General features: G+C 55.2%; 1 protein-coding gene across 9 annotated transcripts; it reads right to left on the bottom strand.

The window, feature by feature from the left end:
- Window positions 1–615: 615 nt before the first annotated feature.
- Window positions 616–13,079, bottom strand: NFE2L1 (NFE2 like bZIP transcription factor 1). 9 transcript variants are annotated; one of them, XM_059996779.2, is made up of 7 exons: window positions 12,969–13,079; window positions 11,298–11,472; window positions 10,457–10,968; window positions 5,417–5,632; window positions 4,916–5,005; window positions 4,531–4,689; window positions 616–3,739 (listed from the first exon to the last, which is right to left on the bottom strand). In XM_059996779.2, the coding sequence occupies exons 3-7, from the start codon at window positions 10,964–10,966 to the stop codon at window positions 2,381–2,383; spliced, it is 2,334 nt and encodes a 777-aa protein (XP_059852762.1). In that variant the 5' UTR covers window positions 10,967–10,968; window positions 11,298–11,472; window positions 12,969–13,079; the 3' UTR covers window positions 616–2,380. The 9 variants fall into 9 exon arrangements, with proteins under 9 accessions (XP_059852762.1, XP_059852759.1, XP_059852763.1 ...); XM_059996776.2 differs by having other exon boundaries at window positions 10,457–11,472; XM_059996780.2 differs by having other exon boundaries at window positions 5,417–5,599; window positions 10,457–11,472.
- Between the last annotated feature and the right edge of the window lie 839 nt (window positions 13,080–13,918).

Here is a 13,918-nt window from a genome sequence, read left to right as displayed (position 1 = left end):
AGCATTCAGCTCTTTACAGGCTTTTTGTATTATTTTGAGGGAGAACAGATTCTGGTCACCTCAGCTGGAGAGCTTTCAAATGCCTTAAACCCTGGGGTCTAGCTTTCTGTTCTCTGGTTCCGTGGCCCTGCTATTATAGTGAAGTGCTTGGCGTGTGCTGGTCCTGTAGATCTCTTGGGTTTCTGCCATCACCGTCATCACTGTGACTACGCTCCAAAGCTCTGCACCCCCTTGGTAGGTGGGGCCACCAGAGAAATAACAGCACAATCAATATTAAAAATGCAGTTTGCCACAGGAAGACAGGTAAGGAGCTGGGCCAGGTGACAACACCCACCTAGCCTAGCCCTACGAGAAAGGCCAAAAAGGATTCTGAATCCTTCGTCTAAAAGGATTCAGCTGGCAAACCCTACAGAAAGGTACATAACCCCTGTCTGGAAGCTTTAATACAGTATTTAAGACTCTTGTCTTTCTAAATTCTTCATTGTCAACCTCCTCTGCTCTCCACCCACTTTCCCCTAAGAGCTCTGCCTTAGCCACACAATGGCCAGTCCTCTCTCCTCATGGGCCCTGTTTCCTTTACTCTCAATTTAAACTCAAAATAGGGAAAAATTGCACTTGAGAATAAATCATCCATTTTATTTTATTTTATTTTGTCATGTGCTCACAGCATCTCTCTCTCCTCTCCCTGGCAGGTCACAGAGATAAATTAAAAATAAAATCTACAAGGAAAATAATTTATAAAAGCACTTCCCAGGCTCGTGCCTTCTATCCCTACTGCTCAGTTAGAATGCCTCCCCACCTAAGCAGGGAGGAGAATCAGTGCTTCCCCCCTTCAACTCATTCCTGCTAGCCTGGGGCAGACAATGCTCCAGACCCAGGCCGAGGTGGGGACAGCAGTGGCAACAGTTAGAGACACTGTGGTCCTGGAACCACCTGGCCACCTTGGCGCTCCCCTCTCTGCCTCCCCCAGGCGGTCCTCCAGGAGCCCTTGCTAAACTGGGGGTGTGGAGAAGCTGCCTGTGGCCAAGAGCCTGAGGGAGGGGTACCCTCAGCCCCTGTTACATGCATTTCTCAGTCTCCTAGAAAGAAACCCAAAAAAGAAAGACAGAGACCTCGGGACAGAGGAGAAAAATCCCAAGTGTTCACACGGTTACACGGAGTCTTTATGGCAAAGAGAACATTTAGCAGCTTTGAATATTGGTATCTCCTTTTTACTCAACACAAGCATTCTAGACCCTATAAGTGAAACAGGGCTCAAGCCCTAAAAAAATCAAAGCGCAAGAAACTCTAAGAGGACTAGTTTTTGTTGTTGCTGCTGGGTTTTGTAGTTTTTTGTCTTCCAGTGACAAAGCCCAGTTGTTGGTAGGGGAGGCCTGAGGGAAGGGTCACTCCCCAGTGTTGTGCTGAATACTGCCTGGCTTCTCCACAGCATCCCCCTGCCTCAGAGCAGCTCCCAGGAGGCTGCAGGCCCAGCCCTGTGGGCACTGCCAGCACCCCAGCTCCAGAAGAGCTCCAGGCAGCTGGTGAGGGGCGGGGGCACACGGGTGGGAAGAGAACAGCATTCGCATGCAGGCTCTGATGGAGACGTGGGAGCCTCAGCTCAGGGGTGACTGGGCACAGAGGAAGATGTATGGCAGGGCAGTGAGTGACATGCTTGGTGTTGGGGCTGCTGCAGCATGAGGCCTCACGACCCCTGCCTGTTGACTCTACCCTTTGATCCTAACCCTCCAAGCCAGTGTCGGGTCCCAGGGGCTCCCCTCTGATGGAAACCTCACAGGAGATATTATCCGAGAGCTCCCCGTCAGGGATGCCAAAGTGCAGGAGCAGGAAGAGTTCACAGGCCCCTCTCAGAACCGACTCCGTGTTCCACCCTCCCCTAGGCTGAAGTGGGGTTTACTCACACCAGTAATCTAGTCCCCTCTAAAACCTGCTGCCTGGAATCCTGGCCAGAGCCAACTTAACCTGCCCTCTGATTTTCTTCCCGCTTTGATTTTTCTGGGTTTTCTGTTTTCCTTCCTTCCTTCCTTCCTTCCTTCCTTCCAGGAATGAGACTTTCTACTACTTTCCTCTCCTCTCACAAGTCCCTTACTTTCCCTTTTTCGGCCTCCAGCAATGCCAGCACCACCCTTCCCTCAAAGGAAAAGGGTAGGGGTGAGGACCCTGTCCACCCAAACGGTCTGGCCACTTCCACCCCCCTCAGTGGGGGAAGCTGAGCCAGACAGCGCCTGCGCCTGCCTCTTCCTGTCCACTGACCCGCAGTCATCCCATCTGAGATCTATTGGATAAGAAGGCATTAAAGTCCCCGCTGTAGGTCCAGGTCCAGGCCCAGCCCTTCTCCAGTTTCCATCTCGGTGAGCGTCAACCCCCTTCCTCCCCAGGCTCACTTTCTCCGGTCCTTCGGCTTCCTCTCCTGCCGCCGGGCCTGCTGGTCAGCCAAGGTGCGGGGAATGAGGAGGACGCTGCCATCCCCGGCATACTGCAGCGCATACTGACTGGGCGAGTAGGGCCGCCCGTTCTCATCCCGCAGCCGCCCAAACACTTCCTGGTACAAGCTCTGGACCTTCTGCTTCATCTGCCGCAGGGACCGGAGGAACTCAACCTTCTCCCGCAGCAGCCGGGCTTTATCGCGCTGCAGGTCCTCCACATCCCGCTCCAGGTTCAGGATGGTGTCCAGCTTGCGCTTGCGGCAGTTCTGCGCCGCCATCTTGTTCTTGCCACGGCGCCGGATGTCACGGATGAGGCTCAGCTGGGCTTCACTCAGCTGGTACTTGGACAGCAGCTCGTTGAACTCCTCCACAGGCAGGTTGATGATCTTGTCGTTGGTGAAGGGGATCTTCATGGCTCGGGCTCGATGCTCATCCCGGCTCATCTGTTTGTCCAGGAAGTCGGTCTGCTTCTCCTTGCTGCCCTTCTTGAGGGTGCTGGGTGGTGGGAGGTCAGCAGAGTCGAGGGCACTGGGTGCCATGTTGTATGTGTGGTTGTGGCCCACATGCTCCAAATAGGGCAGGCAGGAGAGCTGAGATGGGTCCTGGTAGCTCATGCGGCAGAACTTGGAATACTCGGGCTGGTAGCCCACAGCGCCCTCAGCCTCTTCCAGATCCAAGGTCTCAGAGTCAGAACTGTAGCCAACTGCACCTTCCTCAGAAAAGGAGGAAGAGGCTGAGGAAGAAGTAGAGGAAGAGGAAGAGGAAGAAGAGGAGGAGGAGGACGAGGAGGAGGAAGAACTACCTTCAGAGCTGCTCAGGGAGGAAGGGCTATGGCTGGAGTCCAAGGAGAGGCCTGAGTCAGAGTCAAATTCCTCTTCGAGCTGGGAGGCCTGCACGGGGTTAAAGCCTTCTTCAATGGCCAGGTCCATCAGGCTGATCTCATCTAGCATGGCTTCATCTAACAGACCCCCGAGTGGGTCAGGCAGCTCAGGGCCTGCTGTGTCATTGGCTGTGCCATTCAGCTGGGGTGGAAAGAAGAGCCCTGCCAGGTTGGTGGAACCAAAGGTGGAGTTGAGGCTGGTGGAATTGCTGGGGACCAGCGGGAGCAGCGTGGAGCTGCCGGCCACAGGCAGGCTCTCCACCTCCGGGCTGAAGAGTGAGAAGTCCTGGCTGCAGCCCCCCAGGGACGCCTGATGCAGGCTGACATTCTGATTGATGGGAGTGTTGGGGGCAAGGCTGTAGTTGGTGCTCAGTGGGTCTCCTGGAGGGGCATCGTACAGGATTTCACTTGTTGATGTGTTCACTTCCATGGCCTGGGAGGGGAGAAGAGCATCACCGTTCACTTAGCGCAGACTCCATCCCCAGGTGTGGCTGGGGGCTCACGATAGCAGGCACCCAACATAGGCACAGCTGCATGGGTGTAAAGGCAAGAGACAGGAAACCACAGCCCACAGCATCAGCTCCTGGCCCCGCTTGATCCATCATGCCTGGCAGAGACGGGTTCCTCCCTGTGGACTCCACCCCAAGGCAGGACTGATCAGCTCCAGGTCATGTTTGGCCCAGACTCCCCCATCATGGAGGAGAGGAAAAAAGCACCTAACACTGCAGAATCAGCACAGTGAAAAGTACACCGAGCCTTGGAGTAAGAAAGCCTAGCTGCACCACTTGCTGTAAGACCAGGAGCATTTCACTCAATCTCTCTCTGAGATTCAGTGTCCTCACGTTTAAAATAATAAAGGGCTGACTAGATGATCCCGAGGGCCAAGTGAAATACAATGGCTGTAAAGCACTACAATAATGTCAGCTTTTATTAATGCTAAACCTAGGAAACACCCAGCCCAGTGATTATCTGCCTGAAGGGAAAGAAGGAGGCGCACCTAGGAGGCAGGCCTGCGTTAGAAGCCTCAGCCCCGGGGCTTTAACCCAAACCCCAATCCTGACTCCACCACCTACTGACACGTGGACAGTTACCTCTCAGTGTCCCCACTTTCCTATGGATCAGAAAGGTGTTACTCTCTCTTTTCCCAGAAGTGGAAAAGCAACTGAGTATGAAGACACCCCACACAAAGTCCGAGAGGTTTGTGCCTGGTTCTGATAATCCTACCTGCATTTCCATGATGGACATGAGATCTTGCCACTGCTGTTCCAAATCAAATGGAGACTCTGTCCCCGTCAGGAGAGGAGACAAAAGATTGTTTTGAAGACCTGGGGGCTCACTCTCACTAGGCACTGCTTCTGTTATGCTGGAAATGTCTGCTGGAAACTAGGGCAAAACACAGAGGGTTTAACAGGGGAGGAGGAAAGACCACCTTCTGCTTTCCTCCCCGAGACTACCACCTGAGGTTCTGTTTCTTCCTTCCTCTGAATTCACCCCCAGCAGCCAGGACAAGGCCAACACCAAAAGCCGGCCCCTCAGGCAGCCACAGAGAGACACACTGTGTGCAGGCTGCCCTGCTGACTCAGTGGGCTCTCCCTGGAGTCCTGCTCACCTCAGCATTCTCCCCAAAGGGGCAGGTGGCCTCCAGCAGCCTAAGGCACTCTTCCAGGGACAGGGCTGTCTGGTCCTCCCCACCAGGCACCTGTGGCAACAGCAACTGTTAAGTCTGACTGACCCGGGCCTTGGCTGCCTGTGGGCCGAAGCCCCTTCCCCAGCCTTTCCAAGGGGAAGCTTGAAGGAGGCCCTGCATGGTTGCAGGCCTACACTCGCCCTCCGTTCCCAGGCTGTCGGCTGGCCCTGAGTCCCAAACTCCAGAGGAGAAGAGAGTGGGGGGTTCTGACGCAAGCAGAAAGCCGCTAGATGCTCTGCCTCCCATGTGCTGTTCGTTACCAAGGCGCGGCCCCTCCGCTGCTGCTGCTCTTCTACTCCCGCTTCCTCAGCCACCACTGTGACTTAGAGACCCCAACCCAAGATATACATTCAGGCCCATCCCACAGACACAACCTGCCTTCTCTAAAGAGAAGTTTCTAGAAGTGGGCAGAGGCAGGAGTACCTGTGCAGGGAAGCTCTCCCCAGTCTCTCCATCCACTAGCAAGTTTCGTGCCAGAGCTTCTGCACCCTCGCCTGGCCAGGTGTCCTCCTGCTCTGCTCCATCTTGCAGCTCCTTATCCACATCCTGCTCCTTCTGGCGATGACTGTAGTCAAAAATCTCACGCCCAGCCCCCAGGTCAATATCCTGTCGCCAAAGGATGTCAATCAGATCTATGTCCTGAAAGACAGAGCATCATGACTTTAGCTCTGGGGTCCAGGGGCCCCTCCCTGTCCTGCCCCTCAGAGGTTTCTGCTAGCATCACCCCAACTACTCCCGGGTGGGGCCCCTCCCAATCTACACCTGCCAGACTCTACCCCCTGTCCCCTCCGTACCAGCACGGCTTCATTCATCCATTTCCAGACACCAGCCTCCAAAAAAAAAAAAAAAAGAGCTAGCGAAAACCACTAGCACAACCATCACCATACCGGTCTGCGGGCTTAGGATCTGGACCAGAGGCACAGCCAGGCCAAAAGGCAGGGCCATCTTACCACTACTTAAGAAGAAAGGGGGAAGGAGGAGACACTTCCCATTTCGGGAATGGGAATCCCTTAAAACTTGGTTTGTAGAAAGCTGGCCATGGCAAGCAAGAGTGAACTGTCAAGCAAAATTGCTTCGCAGTGGCCAGACTTGCATCAGCCTGTGGTGCCATTTCATTTGCATAAAGGGGTGGGGTGGACTGGAGAGGAAAATCCCTGCATTTGCAACCACCTGATGCAACCAATGACAACGACAGGCTATCCAGCCCTTCCTACAGCCGTTCCCCCTTCCCTGGATGAGGCAGGAGTAAGGCTGAACACCCACAATTCTCAGTCCAGGCTCACCTCAAGATCCATCCCTGCCAGAACAGAATGCCCACTCTCAGCTGATCCCAGCAAGCTGCCTCAATCCCCGGAGAGCCTCAGGCAGTCAGATGATCCTCACTGGACACCCCACCCCTGCCAAGGCCAGCCCCACGGTGTCCCCACAAACCAGTGCTCTCACTCCCTTACCACACCCCAGGACTCACTGACTCCCATCAGGCAACCCACTCAAGGACATAGCCCCCATCACTGCCCAGCCACAACTGCCGCCCCGGGCACCAAAATGCCTCCCTCTCACTCTACGCTGGCGGCTCCTGATTAGTTCCGGCTCCACCTGCTACCCCCAATGCCACCAGCGTACAACCCCAATAAATATGAGGCGTTCGGGTTTCCTGTACATGCCACCCCCTGCAGTTAAAGAAACCCTAAACTGTTGCCTTCCAGTCAGAGATTAAAAGGCAGACACTTTCCAGAAAGCAGTATCCTTAGATTAGACCCACCTCCCTAGATCTGACCAGGTATCCCTCTCCCACAGTAAGCCTCCCTGATCCTAAGACCTCCCAGGTGTACCTCTCCCTGCAGTCTCCCCACATATACCAACCTGAACAGAAGCCCTGGACCCAGGAGCAGAGGGGGGCTGGGCCACCCGGTGACCAGCCACCAAAGAGTTAAGGGGCCGGCTCCCTTTGGCATGGCCCCCACCACTGTGAGAGCTGCGGTCCAGGCGGGTCATGGTGTGCGAGATGAGCCCCAGGGCAGCTGGTGCTGGGCAGCCGGACAGGGGGCTCCAAGGAGCTCTTGGCTCGCAGGGAGCACACCAGGCTGGAAGGGTGGCCCCTTGCTAGCTCCGAGGGGCCCAAGGAGGGTGCCCCGCCCGTGCTGCTGCCTGGGCGGCCCAGCCCAGCCCCCTTCCTCCATCCTGGAGCAGCCCCCTCCCACCTCACAACCCCAGTTCCACTCAGGCGCCCGGCAGCCCCCACCCTGAGCTCACCGCAGAAGCTGCAGTGAGATGGGACTCCCACCCCATGCTCCGTGCTCAAGCTGCAGAGGAAAGCAAGCTCCCTCCTGGGCCTATCCTCCCGCTCCTCCCTCTCTCCCCCTCCCCACGCCCCCCAAACTTGTTACCTAGGCTGCAGCAAGGAGCCAATCCCCTCCCCCTCCCACCCCGCAGGTCACTGCTGAGGCTGCGGAGAGCCAATCCCCTCCCCCAGGTCAGCAGCTGGGCTGCGGAAAGAGCCAATCCCCTCCCACTGTCGTTACCTAGGCTGCGACGAGAGCCAATCTCCTCCCCCAAGTCTCCGCTGGAGATGCGGAAGGAGCCAATCCCCTCCCACCGCCTGTTACCTAGCTGCAGCCGGGAGCCAATCTCTGCACCAGGGCAGCTGGAGAAGCTGCCGCAAGGAACCAGCCCATCCCCGGCCGCCTCCGTCTCCTCAAGGAGACGCACCCAGGGGCGGGCAGCCCCACCCAGCCCAGTCAGCCAGCCGGGGTGGCGCAGTGAGAGCGCCCTGGGGGGAAGGGGTGCCACTCTACCTCCTGTCGCATCCTGCTTACCCAGCCCACTCAGGACTGGGACTCAGGACTGGGCAGACACTCCTCCCACAGCTTCTTCGGGAATCTAAGTTCTTCCCTGGAAGTGTAAGGAGTTTTCCCGTTCCTCAGGAGAGCTGTGGCCAGTCGTCCTCAAACCCAAGGCTCAAAAAGCTAGCCTGGGCAGGAACCCAGTGCACCCAGATCCACTGGGAACCAGGGGCTTTGTCACCCTACAACAAGCTAGACAAGAGGAAGGGGGAAATCCATCTGCACAAATGCAGGGATGTCACAGTGCCGGCCAGGCCTAGCCCCAGGCAAGAGGAGGGAGACAGGAGCCTGAACGCCAGCACTGAAGGAGACAGGTGCTCCGCAACGTCCTGGACACAAACATGTCCCCCCTGCCCCCCACTTTCTTTTTACCCCAGGCTTTGTTCAAGAGCCATCTCTGCCTGAGCCCCGGCTTACATCTCTAAAGCAGGAAGAATGCCCCTGACAGAATCAGGGTCACAATTCTGGCTCCCATCCTCACTGCTGCTCCCCTTGAGCCTAAGGTCAGGTCAGGGACAGTATGTTCTCCTTGGTCGCAGAGTGCTCCTCCTCGCCTGCAAAGAGCTGTACACAGGCCACCCCCCTCTCTGGGCAGAGTGCCAACCTCGAGGGGAATCCTATCCCTGACAAGGGCCTGGGCTATAGCTGTCCATCGAACAGGCCTGGCAGCAGGGGAGTGCTGCCACCCAGGGATAATACCAGCTCCAGCAGTGCCTGTCACATGCTCTGGACCTGGGTATTTTTATCCCTGAGTTGCTGAGGAAATAATGTTCTAGACACACAAAAATCCTCCCTTCCCCCATACCCAGCCTGGGCCCCTAACGCTAACCCACCCCCAATCTCCAAAGGGAGCAGTGAAAGCCTGGGGTCAGGGAAAGCACAAACTTCACGAAGATCAAGAAATGGAGGCAAGCAGGGTCAAAGTCCCATCCCATTCCACCCCAACCCAGCCAATTACATTGAAAACATCCCATCCCACCCCATCCCAGGAGAGATCCCTGCAGGAAGAGGAATGAAGCTATGCCTGCTGGGTTACCAGCAGCAGGGTTCCCAAGCCCAATTACATCTACCCCTTGAGGAGCTACCGTGGGTGGGATGATGGAAGAGGAGGCTGGGAGGCATACTTCTTCAGACCACTGTGCCAAGACTGGAGTCCAGTTGAAGGTAAATAACAGAGGAAGCAGAAGAGAGGTGGCACTGTAAGAATCTCAGAAAAGAGGCACTGCAAGGCAAGGAGTGCTCACGACTCCCATACGCAGGTAATTCTAGTCTCTCTCAAAGTAGAGCCAATGTGAGCCAGCTAAGCACAGAGCAACCCTGGCACTACTGACATTTGGGGCCAGATCAACCTGTTATTTAGGGGCTGTCCTATGCTTTTTAGGAAGTTCGGCAGCATCCCATGCCTCTCTCCACTAGATGCCAATAACACCTTCTCCAGTTGTGACAACCAAAGCTGTCTCTAGACACTGCCACATGTTCCCTGATGGACAAAATCATCCCCAGTTGAGGACCACTGGCCCAGAGAAAGCCGCATGATTTGACAGTCACTAACATTCAGAGAACCGAGCTTAGAACAGGCTTCAACGCGGGATGGTAGGCAAAACCTGGTCTGACTGGTATGCAGAAAGAGCCAAGTTCTACAGCATCTGTATAACTTTTAACATACCTCCACACTCCCTCTTCCCAAACACTCCCCCCATGCACCCCCGCCTCAAGACTCAGCTCTGGAAAACCCAGCCCAGTGCAATCCAGCCTCCTCCTTCCCTAATGGCCAGCGACTGAACTGGATCTTTTCCCAAGCTCCGTAAGACTGAGTGGCAAGACAGGTCCAAACGCAGAGCTCAAAGCAGTCTTATCACATTGGTGGGGGAGGGGCAGCAGAAACCATTTAACATGGTTAGAGGCAACTGCATCACCTTCTGCCCACAACAGTGTGTCAGCCACTCGTCAGTTCAGACCTCTGACAGCTCGAAGCAAGCTGCCTTCAGCAGCAGAATGCAGTTTCTCTTCTAGTTCCCATCCATCCCTCCCGTCCCTACTCGCTGCAGTGGGCCTTTAGCAAAGAATGGGAGCCTTGGCCCTCTCCTGGCCAAGAATAACTATCTAAATCTACCCCTTGGCTCAGACCCAGGAGAGGAGACTTATCAGGACCTTACCACCACAACAGGCCTGACCACAAAGGAGAACTTCAGAATACGTAGGTGTGTTTTGATGTGGGGGGAGGTACAAGGCAACAGTCCACAAAATATTTGTGTCTTAGCAACGAACATACACCGCATCAAAGCCCATCATAACATGACTCCCTCCCCCACCCCAGGCCTCCAGGAGTCATGTTGAAATCCAAGCAGTAAACACACAGGCATGTTCTAAGGACCTCCCACTGCCCTGACAGTTCATTTAGAGGTGGGTCAATGGTTCAACACAAGGAAATGCTCCCAACCCCCAATCTTAGTCAGACAATCTAGCCCACTCCTATCCCAGAACAATGCCTGAGACCCCCCGGAACCTCTCTGGTTCTTTGCAGGGCTTACTACTATTACTACACTCCTTCAGGACCACCCTTCAGCCCACCCCCGCAACCCCAGACCCTTCCCACCCTCCCCTCCACGTCGCCACTAACCTCTTTGGTTAAGTCTCCACTGACTGGAGGGGCTACAGCCCCCAAATCCTCCAAATCTTCACTGAATCCCTGCTCCGTTTCGCTTTCTCGCACCCCGTTGTCTGGGCCTGTCACATCTTGGAGACCACTGGAACTCTCGAGGGCGAGGCCCGAGCTGGGCTGGCTGCCAGAGACAGACCCCTCCGGATCCCGGTGGACCAGCCAGGCATTAACCTCAGTGGTTGGCACCTGGAACCTGTCCAGGGCCCTCACCTGACTGAGGAGCCGCCGGGCAGTGAAGTAATTGTCCAGGTCTATGCTCTTGGGGTGGATACCATAGCCATCCAAGGTATTCCTCAGGTTGTGGAACTGGGTCTGAGTATAGGCAGAACTGGGCCCCAGGATGATCTCCCGGAGCGGGGGGAGCTGCGAGGTCAGGTAAGTATCCACGTCCACCCGCACCCCGATCAAACTCAGCAGAATGGTGAACTGGAGGAGTCCTTCCGTTAAGTATTTCTTCAGAGAAAGCATTGCTGAAGGACCAGAATGTTTATGCTTTTTGGTTTTTAAATCTTCCAAAAGACAAATCAAGGCCACTGCTCTGCTGCTCCAGCCAGCAAGTTACCCTCCTCAGTGCCAAACCCTGTACCCCACCCTGGCAGAACACAGGGGCTGAGCTTCCTGACAGCCTCAGAGGAAAGCACACCCCTTGGAGCCAAGGCCACACTCCAGACCACATTCACTTTTCCCTTCTTGACACCTCACCTCTGAAAGTACAACTGTTTCCTAACCCAGTCCAGGCCCTCAGGGCCCACGTGACTTACTGTCTCCACAGTCCACATACAGTCACTTCCTCACTCACATTAGTTGTCCTCTCTGTAAATTTCACTGCAGGTTGTTCTCGGGAACAGCTGATGGATATTTTTTTTCCTTCTCTCTCCTAAGGTTTATTTCCTTTGGCTGGAGCTACAGGCCTTTTGTCTTGGGTCAGAGTGTCCCGCCTCCTCCACACTTACCAGGGGGGTTTCCAAAGAAACCTGAAATGGGAATCACAAAAGCAACAGGATAAGATTCCATAATTTTCATGCCATGACCAAGGCAGAGGTAGGAAACACATTAAAAGGCCACTTTTATTTTTTATTTAAAAAGAAATCAGTTATTATACTCCAAGAAAAACAAAACATGAAAACCTGTTACAGACAGAACAACTATGAGAGGAAGGTATTGCTCACAAGGGATCTCAGTTTCTGGATATTAATTCTGCAGCACCCTAAAAGGTGGCTCATTTTGGATAAGCAGATAATGCCCAGGGCATCCAAAATACTTTACACGTTGTCTGATTTACCAACCCTCCCCCCACTCCATACACACTACCCAGCTTCTATTTTTAGCGTGAGAAGTCCATTTCCTATCTTAAAAGAAAGTTTGTTTCTCCTCTCTCAGTAGAAAACTGCCTACAATTCTTGTGCCTTCAAGTTCTAAAAGGGAGAGAGAGATTATTAATGGGTGAGAGTAAAAGGACAAGAAGACAACCACCACATCATAGAAAAGAATAACGCCTTTTGTTTTTCCAACTTTAAAATCTGATTTCCCTTTCCTATCACTCTCACATTTTAAAAAAATGGGGGTACTGACGAGATGGGGGGCCCTGAGGCAGGATTATTAGGTCCAGAATTTGAATAGGCAGGTTTTATTTTCATTCACGTGACCTTCTGATCCAAAGCAGAAGGATATGGCCAAGTCTTCAACCCAGATAGCCAAGTGGGGAGGGAGTAAAGCTGCCTTTCACTTTCTAGTCTCTACTTCTGAGCTTCCATTAACCTCATAAACCACGACATAGCTCTCTCCTGTTCACTGCTGTGACCCATCTACGAACTTCATCCTAAAGAGAAAGAGGGATATATACACATACATACACACACACACACACACACACACACACACACGCCCTTATCTGGTTGGAGTAAACATAATTGCGACCCAGAATTCCTGCTTACACTTCCCTCCAATTCTCACGCAATTTACTACTAAAAACCTCCCAAGAGCCAATTAAGTTCGAGAAACCGGACAAGGTCCCTTAAAGATCGAGTAAGGCCAGGCCTGAGCCCGGTCCCACCCTGCCCCGGATACCCGAGTCCGGCTGGGACCAAGTCGCCATGCCGCTCCTGGCGCCTCGACTTCTAGCCTCTGGGCAGCAGCGAACAAGTGCTACTTTCCTGGCCTTGACCCACCCTGACGGCCAAACCCCACCCCGCCCTCCGCCCTTATGGCCCCACCCCGCTCCCAAGCCTGGGCTAACACCACGCCTTCTCAGGCCCTCAGCCCTCCCCAGTCCAACCCACCCCGGAGATGCTTTCTCCACTGCCTCTCGGCCCCTCCCTGCCAGGCCCAGGGCCCGGCCCCGACGCGAACTCCGCTCGGCCGCCCGCTCCCGCCTCCTGCCCCTCAGCTCCACCCCGCCGCCCTTCACCCCGTAAGCCTCGGCCCCGCGGCGCTGCGCCCCTCCCGTTAGGGAAAGAAATGTGCTTGATACCCTCTGCTGATCTCGGCGTCCGCCGCTGCCGCCACAGCAGGCGCTCAGCCCGAGGCCAGGCCTTGCCGCCGCCACCGCCGGCCGGCCTAGAGCTCCCCAGCCTCCGCTTCCCTCCCCGCCCCCTCCTTCTACCTCACACGGAAGCCCGCCCTCCGCGTACTCCCCCGGGACACGTTTCTCCAATCAACGAGCGGAGACATTGGCCGTCGCCGGATGTCGCTTTGATTGACAGCAGAGAGAACCCAATGGCTGAGTGCGCCTCCTTCTCCCTTTGCCGATTTCCCAAGACTGACACGGTCCACGGCCCAATGGGCATGTAGGCCCGCCCCACGGCATGGGCCCACCAATAAAGTGGGGCGAAGGCCCTATCGCCCGGCGTTCGGGACCCCTCAGCCGTGCGCCCGTCGCTAGCCGGCTGCAGGAGGTATTACAGGCTGGGCACGGAGTGAAGTTAATAGGCTGAGCGCTTCCAGTGCATTCTTTGGCGAGGGTATAAGGGCTTAGGGCTGGGAATGGGAGGTGGTATCGCCGCCGGAGTGCGGGGTCCCCCCCTTGAGGGTTCCCACGGTGACTTGCAAAAGTCCAGTAAGACCTGAGATGCTGAGGTGGGGCACAGAGCATGTGTTTCGCATGGTGGGGACGCTCGTGCCGCCATTTTGGGTGCTGGCAGCGGAAACCGCTCTCCTAGCTTCCGCTCCGTGCGGGCTGCGCGTTGGGCCCCTTGCCAGTCAGGGATCCTTACGCCGCCTGTCCCAGGCAAACCCTGCGGACGGCTTGCCACGACGGTGGTGGGACGTTGGGGTTATGAGGAATGTGACATAATTAGTTGTTTTTGTCATAATACAAACACTTTCTCCTCTGTACCAACCTCCCCACACAGCCCCTCTGCCCAGCCTCCCACGCAGGTTAGTTTTGCTTTTCAGGAACTTTCCTCAGTTTCTAGTGTTCTC

This window comes from Delphinus delphis, chromosome 19 (assembly GCF_949987515.2).
Source record: "Delphinus delphis chromosome 19, mDelDel1.2, whole genome shotgun sequence".
Lineage (NCBI taxonomy): Eukaryota > Metazoa > Chordata > Mammalia > Artiodactyla > Delphinidae > Delphinus > Delphinus delphis.
This window is presented reverse-complemented; position numbering and strand designations above follow the sequence as displayed.